This window comes from Parasteatoda tepidariorum, chromosome 2 (genome assembly GCF_043381705.1).
Source record: "Parasteatoda tepidariorum isolate YZ-2023 chromosome 2, CAS_Ptep_4.0, whole genome shotgun sequence".
NCBI lineage: Eukaryota > Metazoa > Arthropoda > Arachnida > Araneae > Theridiidae > Parasteatoda > Parasteatoda tepidariorum.
In genome coordinates this window covers 42810942-42826752 of record NC_092205.1, presented here as the reverse complement: position 1 = coordinate 42826752, position 15811 = coordinate 42810942, and the positions used below count along the sequence as shown (strand labels likewise).

Below are 15811 nucleotides of genomic sequence, written 5' to 3'. Positions count from 1 at the left end.
ATATATATATAATATATATGGTGGCAACTGAACATTCTTTCCTTGTCGAAATCTCTGGTGTATTCAAAAGATCACAAGTGCTGTCTCCTGCATCGAATATTAGAAAAGCGCTTATCTGACTCAAGCGCCATTCGATAATGCCCAAAATTCTTCTAACTTGAATGAGCATTAGACAAAACGCTGCTATTAAAATTTGAGCACTCTAGCGAATCGGAAAATGGTAGAAATTTCGCTGAACGATAAACCAATTGAAGATAAAATGGCTATAGAAATTATAGTAGTCAAAAAACGTATGAAACTTATATCGTCATCCAGCACAGAGATTCATTCCAGTTTTAATAACTCTAACTAATGGCTTAACAATAAAATATTTTGATGCTAATATTTTGATTAATTCTGCTTGTAGTAGTTAGCAACTAATTGAAACTTGAATTTTTATCATACATGCAGCTGTAGAGCTTTGAGAACTCTAGCTCGTCGAAAGCGGAAAAAGTCGAAAAGTAAAATAGTCGAAATTTCGATTGCAAGAATAAACCTCCACAGACTCGAGAGTGGAAAAAGGAAACAAAATTACAACTTATAAATAAGATGGTAATTCAATATTTAGTATATTATATTTTATTTGTTTTTAAGGTGGACACCACATCAAGACGCACAAAGAAATGTTTTTGAGGCAGCTAATTTTTGTTCCCTGAATGGAAAAATGCATGGTACGGAAGTTAAACCATCTCTCCGAAATCTTCTTGAATTCATAAGAAGTGCTTAAAATTGGACAATTGAAAAAAGAGTTATTTCAAGAAGTAAACAAGAATCGAGAATACATTATGTTGGGTTTAGTCTCTGTAGAAACGATGAATTAATAATAAATAAAAAAAAATACACAACTCTTCTTTGTTGTTGAATTTTGAATTTTGTTTGTTATTACTTCATTAAAGGATGTCAGTTACTTTACTAACAATCATAACACAGCCTTGTATTTTTATATTTTCAACAGATAAATTTCAATTTCCGATAAAAAAAAATCTTTATAAAAAGGAAATTACTTGTTTACTTATTTATTAAAATACTTTCATAGTTATTGCTATTTATGTTTGTTATAATATGACTGATTTAAAAATAAATATTAATGGGAATTTTTTGTTGCATTATATATCATACTATAAAACATATTTTCCTGATTGTTAGCTTTCAGACTCTTAAAATTTCGTGAGATGTCTAATTGGTGAGATGTCTAATTGTTCATGATAATATTATATTAATGGCAAAATTTAAAATGACTAATGTAAAACAATAACGAAATAATAAATTATATGTAGGACCATAAAAAAATTATATGTAGACCCTTAGTAAGGATGCAATGTTTTCAAACGCTTCAGTCCTAAATAGTTAGAGCACTAATTTTCACTTAAAATCTTTGTATTTTAACAAGCTAAAATTCTTCTAATGTTTTAAAATAAACTTTAAATAGTTTCGAATTAATTTCCAAAAAAATTATTTTTTAAATAAGAAATTCAAGTAAAAACTTAAATTTTCATTTGAATTTTTGGTGATATGTATTTCATTTCAAACTTAGAAAATCTCTATACATATAATTGCTTTCCCTCGTCTTAGAAATAAACAAACTTATGATTAATTAAAAGAATATTTTTATTTCGAAATAGATATTTCGAACAAAAGCATATTTAAATTAGTTCAAAACATTTTAAAGCATATTTTAGATTTTGCAAAGTAAAAATTTCAAAAAGTTTCTGAGAGTAAAAAAAGAAACTTTCATAATTAACGAAGAAGCTTCCGAAGAAGTTTTGAAGAGAAGAAAGAATGATCAACTCAATTTTGACTTGTATGAAAATAAATTTCATCAATTCGGGGTAATGATCGTGTTAGGAAAATGATCATGTTGGCGATATGAGTTGTCGGCAAATTGATCATGTTGGCAATGTGAGCTGATGGCGATATTCAGATAAATAAAAAAAGATAAATTCTGCTGGAAAGATATGAAATTCTGTTCTATGCTGAACATTTATCAGTATTTAAGATATGATATCAGGGGCTTCTTATCAACAATCGCAATAGGCACAATTAATAGGAAATATAGACTATATAACTTATCAAATTTGATGTGTTATGTAAATCTGAAATAAATGAAGATAATATAGGGAACAACAATCGACTTTAATTTTTATTTTTTATTTTATAAAGAAAAACTACAAAAATGGAGGAGAAAAAAAAGAATGAAACTAACAAGACTTCAAAGTGTGAAAGATCAAGGTCGAAAAAAAAACCTGACTCTGATTACTAAGTTTTTATTTTTTATACTATGTTTATTGTTTCTCCACTTAAAAGAAGAAAAAATTGTTTTCTTTTAAGGATGTAAGAGCATAAATTTCTGCTTTAGTGACTTCGCAGTTTGTGCCTCTCTTGTTTTGGAAGGAACATCTTAATTAAAATGGCCAAGTAAGTCAATTACAGTACTTAACCTTGAATTTTATCTTATCTCTTTTTTGGCTTTTATTTTACAATTTCCGAGAGCACTTTTTTAAAATTTTTATAACATTTTCTAGCTTGAAATAATCAAGCGTTATTCTAGAACAGTGAAAAACTTGGGTTCCACTTCTTGCTAAAATTATATAATTCTAGATCAGTTGAGAGAGCTAGAGATATTCATTGTTTTAAACCATGGAAGTATAATTCTAGATTAGTTAAGACTTTAGACAGGTTCATAACGAATGATAGATTTCGGAGGGTGGACAAAATGGAAAATTACCCAACTCAAATTCGCTTTAAACACAACTTATGGTCGATTTGGAAAACCTCTGAGATTTTCAATTTTTTCATATTTATAATCAACAAGAATTTTCTTTTATAATTTCTTTAAAAGATATGTTACTATTTATAGTAAAATAAATCTGGTTTGAAACTTCTGAGTTTTCCCTTTGTATTAACTTAAAAACTTTGAACATTTCTGCTTAAGACTAATGCATAAGTAAGCAGTAAACTACGTAAAAATTTTGATATTTTTCATTAAAAAATTATTTATTTCTCACTAAATAAGAAATAAATGTGACTTGACGAATTAAAGTAAAATGGGGGGATGCTTTTTAAGTTATGGCGACGAAATCCGATCACTTAACAAAAATCAAATTCATAAAAACACAAAATCAAACTTATGTAGCAACTCTGCTTACACTTATCAAACCAATTAAAGGCAGAAACAAAAAAGTTATGACGCATAATTTTCCATGGTAAAAAAAAGTTGATCGCAGCATAGACCTAGGTAGCAGAAAAAATAATAGTAATAAAATATTTTCTTCAGTCGGTCAGCTAGCTATTTGAAAAAAAAATTTATCAGGATCAAAGTCACCGAAATAAATTTATCGATTTACTTAATAATAGATCGACTTTAATTTTTTAATGCAGCTTTGACAAAGATAAGCGAATTTTTTTTTTCCGTAGGTAAAACACTTTTTCAGTCGGTTCCTTAGCTAATTAAAAAAAAAAGAAATTTAGAAACAAAAGCAAAAAAAAATTATAAAAAAAATTAATAATAGGTTTATCTGCCGTTAAGCCGTCTAGAATACCACTGTATAACTCTGGAGGGGCTATTTTCTGACTGAAGGAAATATTTAAAATATTTTCTTCAGTCGGTCAGTCTATTTGAAAAAAAAAATTATCAGGATCAAGGTCACCGAAATAAATCTATCGATTTTCTTATTAATAGGCCGACTTTTGCTTTTTAATGCAATTTGAGAGAGAAAAGCGAGAAATTTTTTTTTTGTTCCTTAGGTAAGACATTTCTTCAGCAGGTCTCCCAGCTAATTTAAAAAAAAGAAATTCAAAAAGAAAAGCCAAAAGAAAAATAATAAAAAATAATAATAATAGGTTTATCTGCCGTAAGGTCGTCTAAAATACTTCTGTATAACTCTGGAGGGGCTATTTTCTGACTGAAGAAAATATTTAAAATATTTTCTTTAGTCGGTTATTTAGCTATTTGAAGGAAAAAAATTATCAGAATCAAAGTCACCGAAATAAACATATAGATTTACCTATTAATAGATCGATTTTTGTTTTTTAATGCAGCTTTGACAGTTTTTTTTCCGTAGGTAAAACATTTTTTCAAAATAAAAAAAAAATATTAGGTTAATCTACCGTTAGGCCGTCTAGAATATTCCTCTATAACTCTATAGGGGCTTCTGCCCCTTTAGTCCTCCGCTCGCTTCACCCTTGCTTTTAGAGCCATTCTTTGTTTAAAAAACAGTAGTATAATCCTGACCCAATAAGCAGAAATCGGTACCTAAGGGGAGTTAAAATGGTTGAAAGTGCAAATCAAGACTGAAAGTGACAGTTTTTTTCTGTAGGTAAAACATTTTTTCAGTCGGTTTCCTAGCCGATTAAAAAAAAAAAATTCAGAAACAAAAGCCAAAAAAAAAATTAAAAAAAAAAATTTATTAGGTTTATCTACCGTTAGGCCGTCTAGAATATTCCTCTATAACTCAGGAGGGGCTTCTGCCCCTTTTTGTCCTCCGCTCGCTTCACCCTTGCTTTTAGAGCCATTCCTTGTTTGAAAAACGGTAGTATAATCCTGAACCAATAAGCAGAAATCGGTACCTAAGGAGAGTTAAAGTAGTTGAAAGTGCAAATCAAGACTGAAAGTGCAGAGGCTGAAAGTGCAACTTTTTCAGGTATTCTACCTGAAAAAGTAGAGTCTGTGTATATTGAAATGAGATGAATAAAATGGAAGAATAATGAATGAATAATAGGAAATTGATTAAACCTTGCTCATAAATTTAACTCCAATAAAGCCAGAATTATCTGCCTTTGTCATGATGTTCTGGAATCTTGTTTCATTCATATAAATGCCGATCCTCTTGTTAATGACATTAATTCTTCGTACCCGCGATTTCGCCTGGAAATGTATCATGCTCTAATTTATCTCCTTCGCTACCTCTCCTTGGCCATTATAGCTAACCTTGGCTACCACAGTTTCTTGTTGCTTTGTTTTCCTTCTGCATTATTTTTCATTGGCAACGTTTTGTCTCTTTTTTCAAATTTGCTTTGTTTTATTATTCACGCGTTGGTTTTTTTGAAAATGAGTGTCTGTTTCTTTTTGTGTCGTTTTTTTTTCGATTGAAACATATCGACTTTTTCCATTTAAAATTTTAAAGCTCATGAAGTTTTTTTTCTCTGTAAAGGATAATTCTAGTCAGGTTGAGAGCTTCAAAGGCATTCTTCTATTAAAAAAAGCACTCAAGAATAATTCTGAATTAAAAGTTTAAAAAAAAAACAATCTTTGCTTAAAATACGCAATCATAATTCTAGGTAAGAAGAGGTTTTAAGAGCAGTTCCTTGCTTAAAATATGTTAATCTAACTTTAGCTCTGTAGTGAGTTTTAGAAGCATGAAACATTGGTTTTACAACATCTTAGTGCTTTGACTGCGAAAAGTAAACATTATATCTGTATTTTATGTTGGCATGCTATCCCTTAAACCAGTAGTAACTTCTTTACATAAGAATATACAGAGTGCAAAATGAAAAACACATTACCCTCGTATTTAGTGCCAATCTTAACGGTTCAAAGCAGTGACTTTAAATATGTTAATTAATTAGCGATAACTATTAATTAAGTTACGAAATTGAAGCAAAAACGTATTTTTTCTGAATAAACAATTATTTTTCGACGGATTTTTGACTATCAAAATATAGCGAATTGCCAAAATGTCGAAAATATGGCCGGTTATAATATTTTAATCAGGCTGGAGGTCGAAAGTTTGGGCCCCTTAATATTATTTTCATTTTTTATGTATTTAGCCATATCAAGGGAAATTTTTAAGCACATCAAAAAATTCTTTCACACAATTATTAAATTCGTTCATTAAAATATAATTCATTGTAAAAATTATATTTAATTTTTTATTATTTTTGTTTCATCGAGAATGAAAAAATTTAAAGTTGTAGGATATACAAATTTCACATCGTTTCAAACAACGTAATTTTAAATGACAAAACATAAAATTAGTCGAATACTTTCTGTGTTTTAAAATTTCGAAAAAAAAAATTATTTTTAAATCTTTCCAAGAACTATTTGATCGGTTTCGTTTCTATAAAAGTAAAAACAAAGTTTTCCTAAATAATATTATAGTGTACCAAATCACATATGTATTTATTTTTGTATTAATTTACGAGTTGGGAAAAATGTTTATAATAAGTTTAAAGAAATTCAGTGAAATTTAATGTGAATGGCATAAAAATTTAATACTGCATGTTGTATAATAGAACACGAAAAGTTCAAAAAGTATTTCAAGTAGATGAAGTTCAAAAGTTCAAGTCGATAAAAAGTTGGCTGAAGTCCGTAAAATGGTAGATCCTTTTTAAATATCTATTTTAAATGAAAATGGCGATGTATTGGATTAAAAAACTCTTAAATCTTAAAGTATATCATTAATTAATTAAAAATTATGAACTCAATGAAAGAAATTTCGTCGTGCAACACAAATCATGCAGCAGTACCTTAAAATAGTAATAAAATTTTTTGTTACAGCGACAGTTAATAAAGTTCGAAAGAAATAATCAAAATATATTTAGTGGCGTTTCAAGATCACGTTTTTCTATTAATTCAAAGAAACTGCTCGTAAACTAGAATTGAAGTGGTAGTACTTTATTTATGTTGCACTAGAGCTGTACCAAGAGTTATTGGAAAACATCGCTGAAGAGGATCTGAAGATATGCCATCACAATTTTGATCCCCTACTGAGGGGATTACTCCCCCGCTTTGGTAGCCTGATAAACTACGCATGAAATTGATGGTAGAACAGTTCAGCCAGGATATATACTGAGCACCCTCGGTTTCTTCGCAGACTCATTAAATATTGTTACCCACGAGCTCACTGACAGTAGAGAGATGCTTGACTTCAGTGATCTATTTTAAACAGTGTCTTATGATCAGTCTATTGTTTGACAATTAGAAATGATAAATACTTTTTCAGTCCTGTAATTATAGCAACAGTCCCGCAGTGGACTGATCATTAAGACGCGGTCCCCAGCAGATCACCGAAGTCAAGCATCACTGGCTGCGGATAGTGTGCTGGTGGGTGACCACTTGGATCCGTCTGCGAAGGGTCCGGGGATGTGAGGTATGGGTCCTCGTTAATCTGTTCTACGGTAAAGTGCTCGACTGCACGCATAGGTTGTCGGGCTACCGAAGCGGGGGTGCCATCCCCTCTGCAGAGAATCAAAATTGCGATGTCAGGTCTCCGGATCATCCTCAGGAATGTTCAATAGCACATTGTGCAGCTCTAGTGTGACGTAAATGAACTACTACAGCAACAACAACAATTATAGCAATAAAAAATATATTGTTATTTGGAAAAACTAATACCTATGATAATGTTTGGAATTGTTGCGTTTTTATAAATGATGTCTGAAAACTTCCCATGATTTTTTTTAAATAAAAGTGAGTGACTTGAGATGGTGAATTGAATTTCTTTTAAACAGAAAAGTTGAAAATTTTTTCCAATGCTTTTGTTTACGTTGAATTGAATGAGACTATACAATCATTTAATCGAATAGTTCAAAAGTAGATAGCATTTTTATGTTTAAAATGCACTTTACTTGTACTTTTGGTATGATTTAATAAACTTTTTTATTTTGCTACCCGAAGGGTTATCAAAACATGCTAGGTAAATTTTTATTTGAAATTTTTTATACTGAATGGAATGAGATAAAGTTCGAGTAGGTAATATTAATAGTTTTGAAGTTATAAGGGTTTCTTCATACAAGTGCTATTCAGAAAGAGTACTCTTTATACAAAAAATAAAAACATTTCGATATTTGAAATATTAGCTTAATTGATTAACATTTTGTTCCATTTCACATTCTTTCAGTGAGAAACTAAATAAATAAATAAATAAATAAAACTAAACAAAATAAAGAAAACTGCATCGCAATGAAATGTGATAATGTAACCTCTTAATACCCAGTATCTAATATATTGAACTAACAACACTTGACACATCTTTAACATCATAAAAAAAAAAAATTTTTTTTTTGAGATTTTTTTTCTGTTTGATGCTTTTACCAAGTTATTTTTAATAAAAAAAAATGCAACTAGATTTATTCTCATTGTTCGGAGTTTTTAATTGCAGTGAAAATGTATAGAAAAGATCAAACATTTGATTTAAGTAACTTTCATTAAATGGATTTAGTTTCACATCCAAAATGTGAAGAAATACACAATACAAATATCCTAAACAAAAACAACAATCTAAAATGTATATTTTTTATGTATTAAGCTAAAAATAACTAAAAACACTATATAATTAAGCTCAATTTAAAATTTTTTTTTTTTAAAAATGTGCTTATGACTAATAATGTGACTTTCATACATATATTTCTATGTAAAAATCGCATTTCTGTCATTATTTAAAGCTCGGATCTTTGGAGGATATTAGAAATTTCCTACTGAACTCTACGTTATGATAATAGTAAACTTTAATTTGAATGAATAATTTTTTCCCCACTGTGCAGAGTTGTACCAGTTAGGCTTGCTTACGCGGAGTATCAACCAAGCTCCGGGAAAGAAGTGAGTTCGAATCCAGTGATTTTCCTTCATGGAGCAACACTCTCGAAGGAATCTTTTCAGGATCTTCCCCAAGTCATCGCAGATGGGGCAAACAGAAAAGTGAGTCAGTGGTATTTATTTCCATACATTGTAAATACTGAAGTGTAATATCTCTGCTAATATGGCGGTGAACAGCCCGAAAAATTATGTGGCTGAACACTTCACTTCAAGTTAGCGTCAAATCGAGGTTTCATATAAAATTTAAATGGCGTAATTTAAATCTAAACACCTAAAGTGGGAAAAGCATACGCCTATCTCACGTGCATTCACACCATACTTGAATTATTTTCGTTTCCAAAAGCACTGAAGTTGACTCAAGTTGAATATCTTCAATAAACTGGTTACGACCCAGTGCGAATTGGAGTGGGATTGTTGTTCTCTTCTCCGCTATTATATATCAATAGAAATGAAACTTTGCCGTTTAAATATGTATGTCCCAGAAAGCATGTAACATTACGGCAACCTTGTGTCGAAATTTTCCTTTTATTGTTACGAAAATGTTTATACTAAAAACCTTTTTTCAATAAAGCAAAAAATATTGCAAACCTTTCATCCTAAAAGGATTAAAAATTATTTTTAAAGCTTTTTTTAAAAAGGATTGTCACTAAAGGCCTGGTTTCTTAGGACAGGACGCCGTCAGCTGGAAATCAGCGCTAACCTCTGATTGGTCCATTTGTGAGTTTGATAGTATACGTCATCGAACGCTCATCTTGAACTACAATTGCCGTCCAACTCAACTGCAGTTGGATTACAACGTGACGTTAACCACAGAAGCAATGGCGGACAACATCCAACAGCACATTGAAATCAGCCAAGATTTTGATTTTGACATTAAACATAGCTTCTTCATTAAACATAGCACTCTTCATTTAGCTCAGCTATAATGTGTTTTTTCTTGGACAAAGTCATTATTTGTTCTCTAAAACACTGGTCGACAATAACAAAATCAATACAAATTCAAAATAAATATTTGTTTACGTTATTAACGCATGCGCAATGAGAGATAATGTCTGCGTTGGACCGACTGCTCACGCTGAGCTAACAAAAAAGTATTTTTTTGGCGTCAGCTCTACGTCAACTTTCCGCTGACGCCCAGATAAGGCGCTAGTTCTAAGAAACCAGGCCTTGAGCTAACAAACCAGTATTTTGTTGGCGTCAGCGGGACGTCGACGTCCCGCTGACGCCCAGATAAGGCGCTTGTCCTAAGAAACCAGATCTTTAGGTAGTTAAGTTTACAAGACGCTGCGAAAAGAAACCTTATTATTACCTAGAATAATTAAGATTATTTTCACCTTAAGAAGATTTTACTTAGATTTAAAATCATTTTCATCACGCTTGAAAACCCTAAGACAACCTCGATTTTCAGGTTTTTATATAGAGGGTTGTTTTCTAAGGTTTTGCATTAGGGTAATGTGTGTAGAATAGAGCAGGTTGTCACAGATCTCGTTTAAAGGTTAGAAGCTTTACATGTAAATCGCATATTGTTTAAGTTTACATTAAAAGCGACAGAGCTGGCTTTAGATAGGCTAGACTTGACCTAACAGTTATGAGTAACAGTTGAAAATTCACAGCAGTTATAAAAATAGCATATTATTCGTAAAAAAGCATCATTGCATATTACGACGGAGCCTTCGAAAAACAGCTTCAAGCATAGTTTGAATTCTGCTTAATATTCTCTCTGAGCTACGTGTATATTTGATTTACAAACTCATTTTATTTTAAGAATTAGTGCATGTCTCGTATTCTGAATTAATGATTATGACTTCATATTGTATAATAAAAATAACTTTACTGATTCCTGCGAGTATCTTATCTCACTGTAATTATAAATTTTTGTGTTGCTATATACGAAGAATGGTGGCAGTAGCTTTGCACCAAGTAGTGTAAAAGAACATTTTCTAGTTCTTTGAAATATTGGTGTAGGGAATCAGTATTAATTTTGGTCAAAATAAGTGAAAAATATTGTATTTAGCATTCTAATAATTTATGAATATGAAATACAGCATGAAACACTGGTTTCCTTATCAGGTAAAATCTTCTAAACACACCTCATTTCCAAACAATAATTTTCAAATTTGCACTTATTTGCAATTATTTATATCTAAGAAAAACAGTTATTCATCATTGAAATTTCCTCCATTTACAAAATCAGTTATTGAGAAATATTTGAATATGAATCAAAGATTATTTTTAAAACTACTACTTTTGGATTTTATATTTTAGTACATATATAATTCCGATAATCTAAAAGATTTTTTTAGCAATTATTAGACCCTTTGTTTATAATATATAAATACTGAAATATATTTTTACTTGTAATTAGAGCGCCAGAAAAAATATTTTAAAAAGAACGCCGGTGTTCCATCTGTGTCAAAAGTATAAATCAATTAACCATAAAAACATTCCAAAAATAGTTTCAGATAAAGTCGCATAGAAAAAATATTATATTTTAATTTCAGGATTTGGGCCTCGATGGTTGGAAAATTTAAATTATAAGCTAGTTTGGAGAAATTAAAATTTCTACTTAATCACAAATAATTGTATATTTTCTTATATGATTTCTTTATTTTAATGTTCTTTTATTTTGTGAAAGGTATTTGCTTTGGATGCCAGGAATCATGGTGATAGTGAATACACCGATGTTTTTAATTTTGATATTAATGTCGATGATCTCTTTCATTTTATGGACACTGCTAGCATTCAGAAAGCTGTATTAATTGGACACAGTATGGGCGGGATTACCGCCATTAATGCAGCTCTCAGAAAAGTGAGTTACCTTCTTTTTATGTTATTTTAAGTTATTCTTAAAATTTCACTTGCATTTTTTCACAAGGAACATTACTCACAAATAATGAACTATTTGAAGGTATAAAAATATTAGCTACTAGGGAAGTTGAACCAGATTTCTAATCAGTAATATTTTAGAAATAAACTGCAACATATAAAATGTTTAGACATCGATTTGTAATAGCACAGGAACATCACCAAAATAGAATATAATAGTATTAAAATTCCTTGAGAGCTGCCAACTCGTTTATTTTTTTTCTTTTGTAAATCGTTAATCCCATATGAGAGTAAATAAATATTTTATGTATATTCAATCAACTATAAGACAATAGTGAATTTCTCAATATTTTATTCGAAAGAAGTGTTCAAAAACTTCTCTTCGAACACTTCAAAAATTTCTTTTCGAACACAGTTCAGAGAGAGAGAGAGAGAGTAAGATAAAAAGAAGTTCAAAGAAGAAGAATGAACACGTGTTCAACCTAAGAAATTTATTTTAAATTCCAAACGATTTAGAAGTTTCGAATGTCTCCATCTTTTAAAAATAAAAGATATAAAAGATATACCTAGTCACATTAATGACATCAGTCAGATACAGGACCTACATAGTTTAAAAAACTATATAACTTTCCTTTTTCTTTTATAAATTTCAATTTTCTTTTTAGCCCGAAAGAATAGAGATGATTTTTGTGGAGGATATATACACAAAGAAAGTTCCAAAAGAACAGTTGGTAGAAATTGCCGGTTTTATTCAAATATGGGTGGCATCTGTTCAATCCGTCCCGAAGGAGCTGAATTACACTGATGCATTGAGATATGCCTGCGACGTTTTCTACAGTAAACTACCTCCAGACACTGTAAATAAATATTTAATATATCTCTAGACTTCATTTTATAATTAAGCTTAAGTTATATCTCATTTTCTATTTAAACTTTTAATATTTAAACTTAAGATAGGGTTCGTTTATGAATTTCTGAACACTTGGGGCATATTTTTTTTCATCTTTTTTTCTTTTTTAGAAAACTTTAAGCCTGCTGATTATTCAACATATTTGATTCAAAGATTAGTTAACTCTCTTCTCAGGTGTATTTCGCTTTTCCAACAAAATAAAAAGAGCGATTTTTGGTCTCTTATTAAAAAAAAAATAGTCAAAGACTTTTGCGGTTTGGCCCCAAAGATGACGGGAATAAGTTAGATCATGATAGACGCAGAGATGCCAACTTGCTCTGGACAGTAGATAGATATTTTCGAGTGGTATAATCTTTTAATGTAGGATTCTTGGTTTGGATTTATAGGGTTTTCACTCATCACTTCTTTTAAGTAATTAAAAGGCTTATGTGATATACCACTTTGTTATAGTTGAGCCGTGTTGAGTAAATAGTGGGCAAAATTAACTGAAAATCTTAATATTTAAGTTTGTAGTTCTCTACCATTTAAAAAAAAAAGAGAAAAAAAAAGATTTTGTCGAATCCTGAATAGTTGGCATCTTTTTAGACAACATGTTAAAAATACAAAGGCACAACTGTTGTTAGCCGAGATTATTTTCCAAATGTTTTTCAGGAAGGAAGTTAGAAATTTCTACATAAGAAATGGTAAACCATTATGTATTATGAGTCTGGAAAAAAAACTTTATAATTTTTTACAGGTTAACTAAACTAAAGCAGGAAGCAACGTGAATAAAGCACAAATTAAAGTACGTAAATTGACATGCTATAGTTTCAGTTCTATAAACAGGAGCCTTCCTTAGTACCTAAACGCCGAATGTGTCACAACATTTTGACGTCTAAACACTGATCCCAAGCACCTTCTTTAATGTCCATTTGAGGTTTAGAGACTGAGGAACGTTCTTGTTTATGGAACTAAAATTATAGTATATCAATTTATACACTTTCATTAGCGTTTAATTCACGTTGTTTTTTCCTTTAGTCTACATAGCATAAGGTATTACCCTTTCCTTTGTTAGTTAACTTAAATTAAAGTAAAATTCTAGCCATAAAATTAAGGTTAAATATCATAATAATCACAAGGAAATTAATAATAACTGTGTTTATGACGCTGATAATGATTAAATGTTTTACAGCCGGACCTCCCCTCAAAAGAAATTTTTTGCAAACACAATTTTCCTTTTGGACGTACAGCTAACGGTGATTATTACCTCAAGCTCAACAAAGAAGTCCTGTATAAAGCTTTCATGGATGCAGAAACTCTAATGAGTGAATCCAGCGGCCAGTTTGATGGTCCAGCCTATTTCTTATACGGAACTCTTTCTGAATTTCGAGTGTGAGTATTCTGTAATTTAAAACCAAATTGTGAAATGTGATTTAATATATACAGATTTTCAGTTTAATTTACTTTTAAGTATAGCATTTTTTTCTAAATGTGTGGTAATAAGAATTATAAATTGAAAGCCAGAATTTCTGGTAAGCCATTTGTATATGAACGGAAAAATTACCAAATGAATGGTTTAAATACCGTTTGGTTTTTATCACCAGAATTATGTTTATTTTGTTTTACATTATTCATTAATTGTTTTTTTAAATTATTATTAGAAATGTTATGATGGTCAGTACGGTAATTTTTCCAGAATTATTTTCTCCGTGTATAACTAGCTAGAGTTTTAATTTTTAATTAAATTTTTAGGTGAAGTTTTAATTTTTCCTTTTATATCGAGAGCCTTAAATTCCTTGTTGCAAAGTATATGCAGATTAAAAAATAGAGTTAGAAAGATATCTCTTAATCTTGTAATATTTTAATTATTTTTTTTGCTTATTGTCTATGCCAAATAGTAGTACCTCTAGTAGAGCTTTTAAGTCGACAACAGTTTTACTTACCCATTTCGTCAGTTTGTTCATTTTATTTGGATATGCTGGAACTCACGTGAATGCTATTAATTAAACAAGATGAATGATATTAACATTTCTTATATCGTTCCTTGGAACGATATAAGAAATGACATCGTTCCTTGGAACGATATAAGGTAAAACTGAAATGTTATGTAGGTTTGTTTACTATTGATTTCCGTAATGTTTGTTGTCAAATAGTTTTAGCATGCTTAAAATAAGAGTTTAAATAGTTTATTTTATTTTTAAAATTTATTTGCTGTTATTGTTGGATTTTGATATTTTCAGATGGGAAGAAGAAGAAAATATTCGAAAACACTTTCCGAGTGTGGAGCTCATTGGATTTGAAGATGCAAAGCACGATATACACATGGAGTTTCGTGAAAAATTTATTAGCACAGTACTCAATCTATTGAAAAGCTAGATTTTGCGCTCTTTTTGTACATTTGAATATTTGTTGTGAGTAAACTACTCAAGTAATGTTTACTTTTATTTCTCCAATGACTTATTTTCACCGTATCTTGTTTTGAATAGTATACTTTCACTTAAATATGCGTTTGCTATTTTGTTACTTATAGTGGCAAAGACACAGGATCTAAGATTGTTAATTTATTTATCATAAAATGAGTCTTTTTATTTTTCAGTCAGTTTGGCGCAAAGAATTTCAATTATTTTTGTTAAATATTCATTTATTTTATTCAATTTTTATGTACTTAAAAAATAAAACAAATTTTAAAAAAAAGTTAGCGGAGGTCTAAATTTTTTTTGGCGAATTTTCGCTTGCGCCTAACTAACCGAAAAGAACCTTAGTCATTTATTTGTCATTAGGCTTGACAGAAAATTTCGCTGCTAACATGAAATGTCAGAAATTATAGGATGTATATATACTCAGCGTAACTATATCCCATGCTAAAATCGAAATTGATTTTATTTTCTGTCGGTGGAACTAAACGTGAAAGAATAAAAAAATAAATACCCTAGGAAAACGTTGACCACATTTAAAAAAAATTTCCTTGCCTAGAATAAAAAATGAAAGAGCAAAAAAATGCTTGAAATTTCCTAAAACATAATCAATAGTCGAGTTCAACACTATTTTGGAGCTAACATTTAAAGAAGCTAGTTTGACCAAAATGAAAATCGAGCCTCAGATTAGACTGAATGATTCATAATGTTCCAATTTAAAATCCTACGTTGGCTTGAACTTTGATAAATAAATCTTTAAATTTTTAAAAACTATTTCATAATCTATTTAGTTTAATCTATCATCCTATTTCACATTGTTCCATAATTTGCTGATAAAAAATGGTAATTACTTTGCGTTTGTGATTCAGAAATATACATCTCATAGGTTTGCCATCATTTTGCTGTATGTACATTCAGCTGTATGTCCTGATCTGAATCTGCCAGCAAATCACTGACATGTTAGGTTTATCAAAGACCAACGGCATTGTAAATGCATAGAATAAGCGATTTCACATGAATGGAATCAGTTTACAGCGTCTTTAAAATTAAAGTAATTTAACTTAAGTTATAATTAAAGAGGAATACTTTTTTTAATTAATGGAACAAGTA

The 15811-nt window shown here is 30.0% G+C and overlaps 1 protein-coding gene across 1 annotated transcript; it reads left to right on the top strand.

The window, feature by feature from the left end:
• Positions 1-2077: 2077 nt before the first annotated feature.
• On the top strand, positions 2078-14731 carry LOC107450160 (sn-1-specific diacylglycerol lipase ABHD11-like). Its single transcript, XM_016065898.4, has 6 exons — positions 2078-2454; positions 8521-8674; positions 11208-11381; positions 12064-12255; positions 13480-13679; positions 14528-14731. The coding sequence occupies exons 1-6, from the start codon at positions 2447-2449 to the stop codon at positions 14661-14663; spliced, it is 864 nt and encodes a 287-aa protein (XP_015921384.2). The 5' UTR covers positions 2078-2446; the 3' UTR covers positions 14664-14731.
• The last annotated feature ends 1080 nt before the right edge of the window (positions 14732-15811 follow it).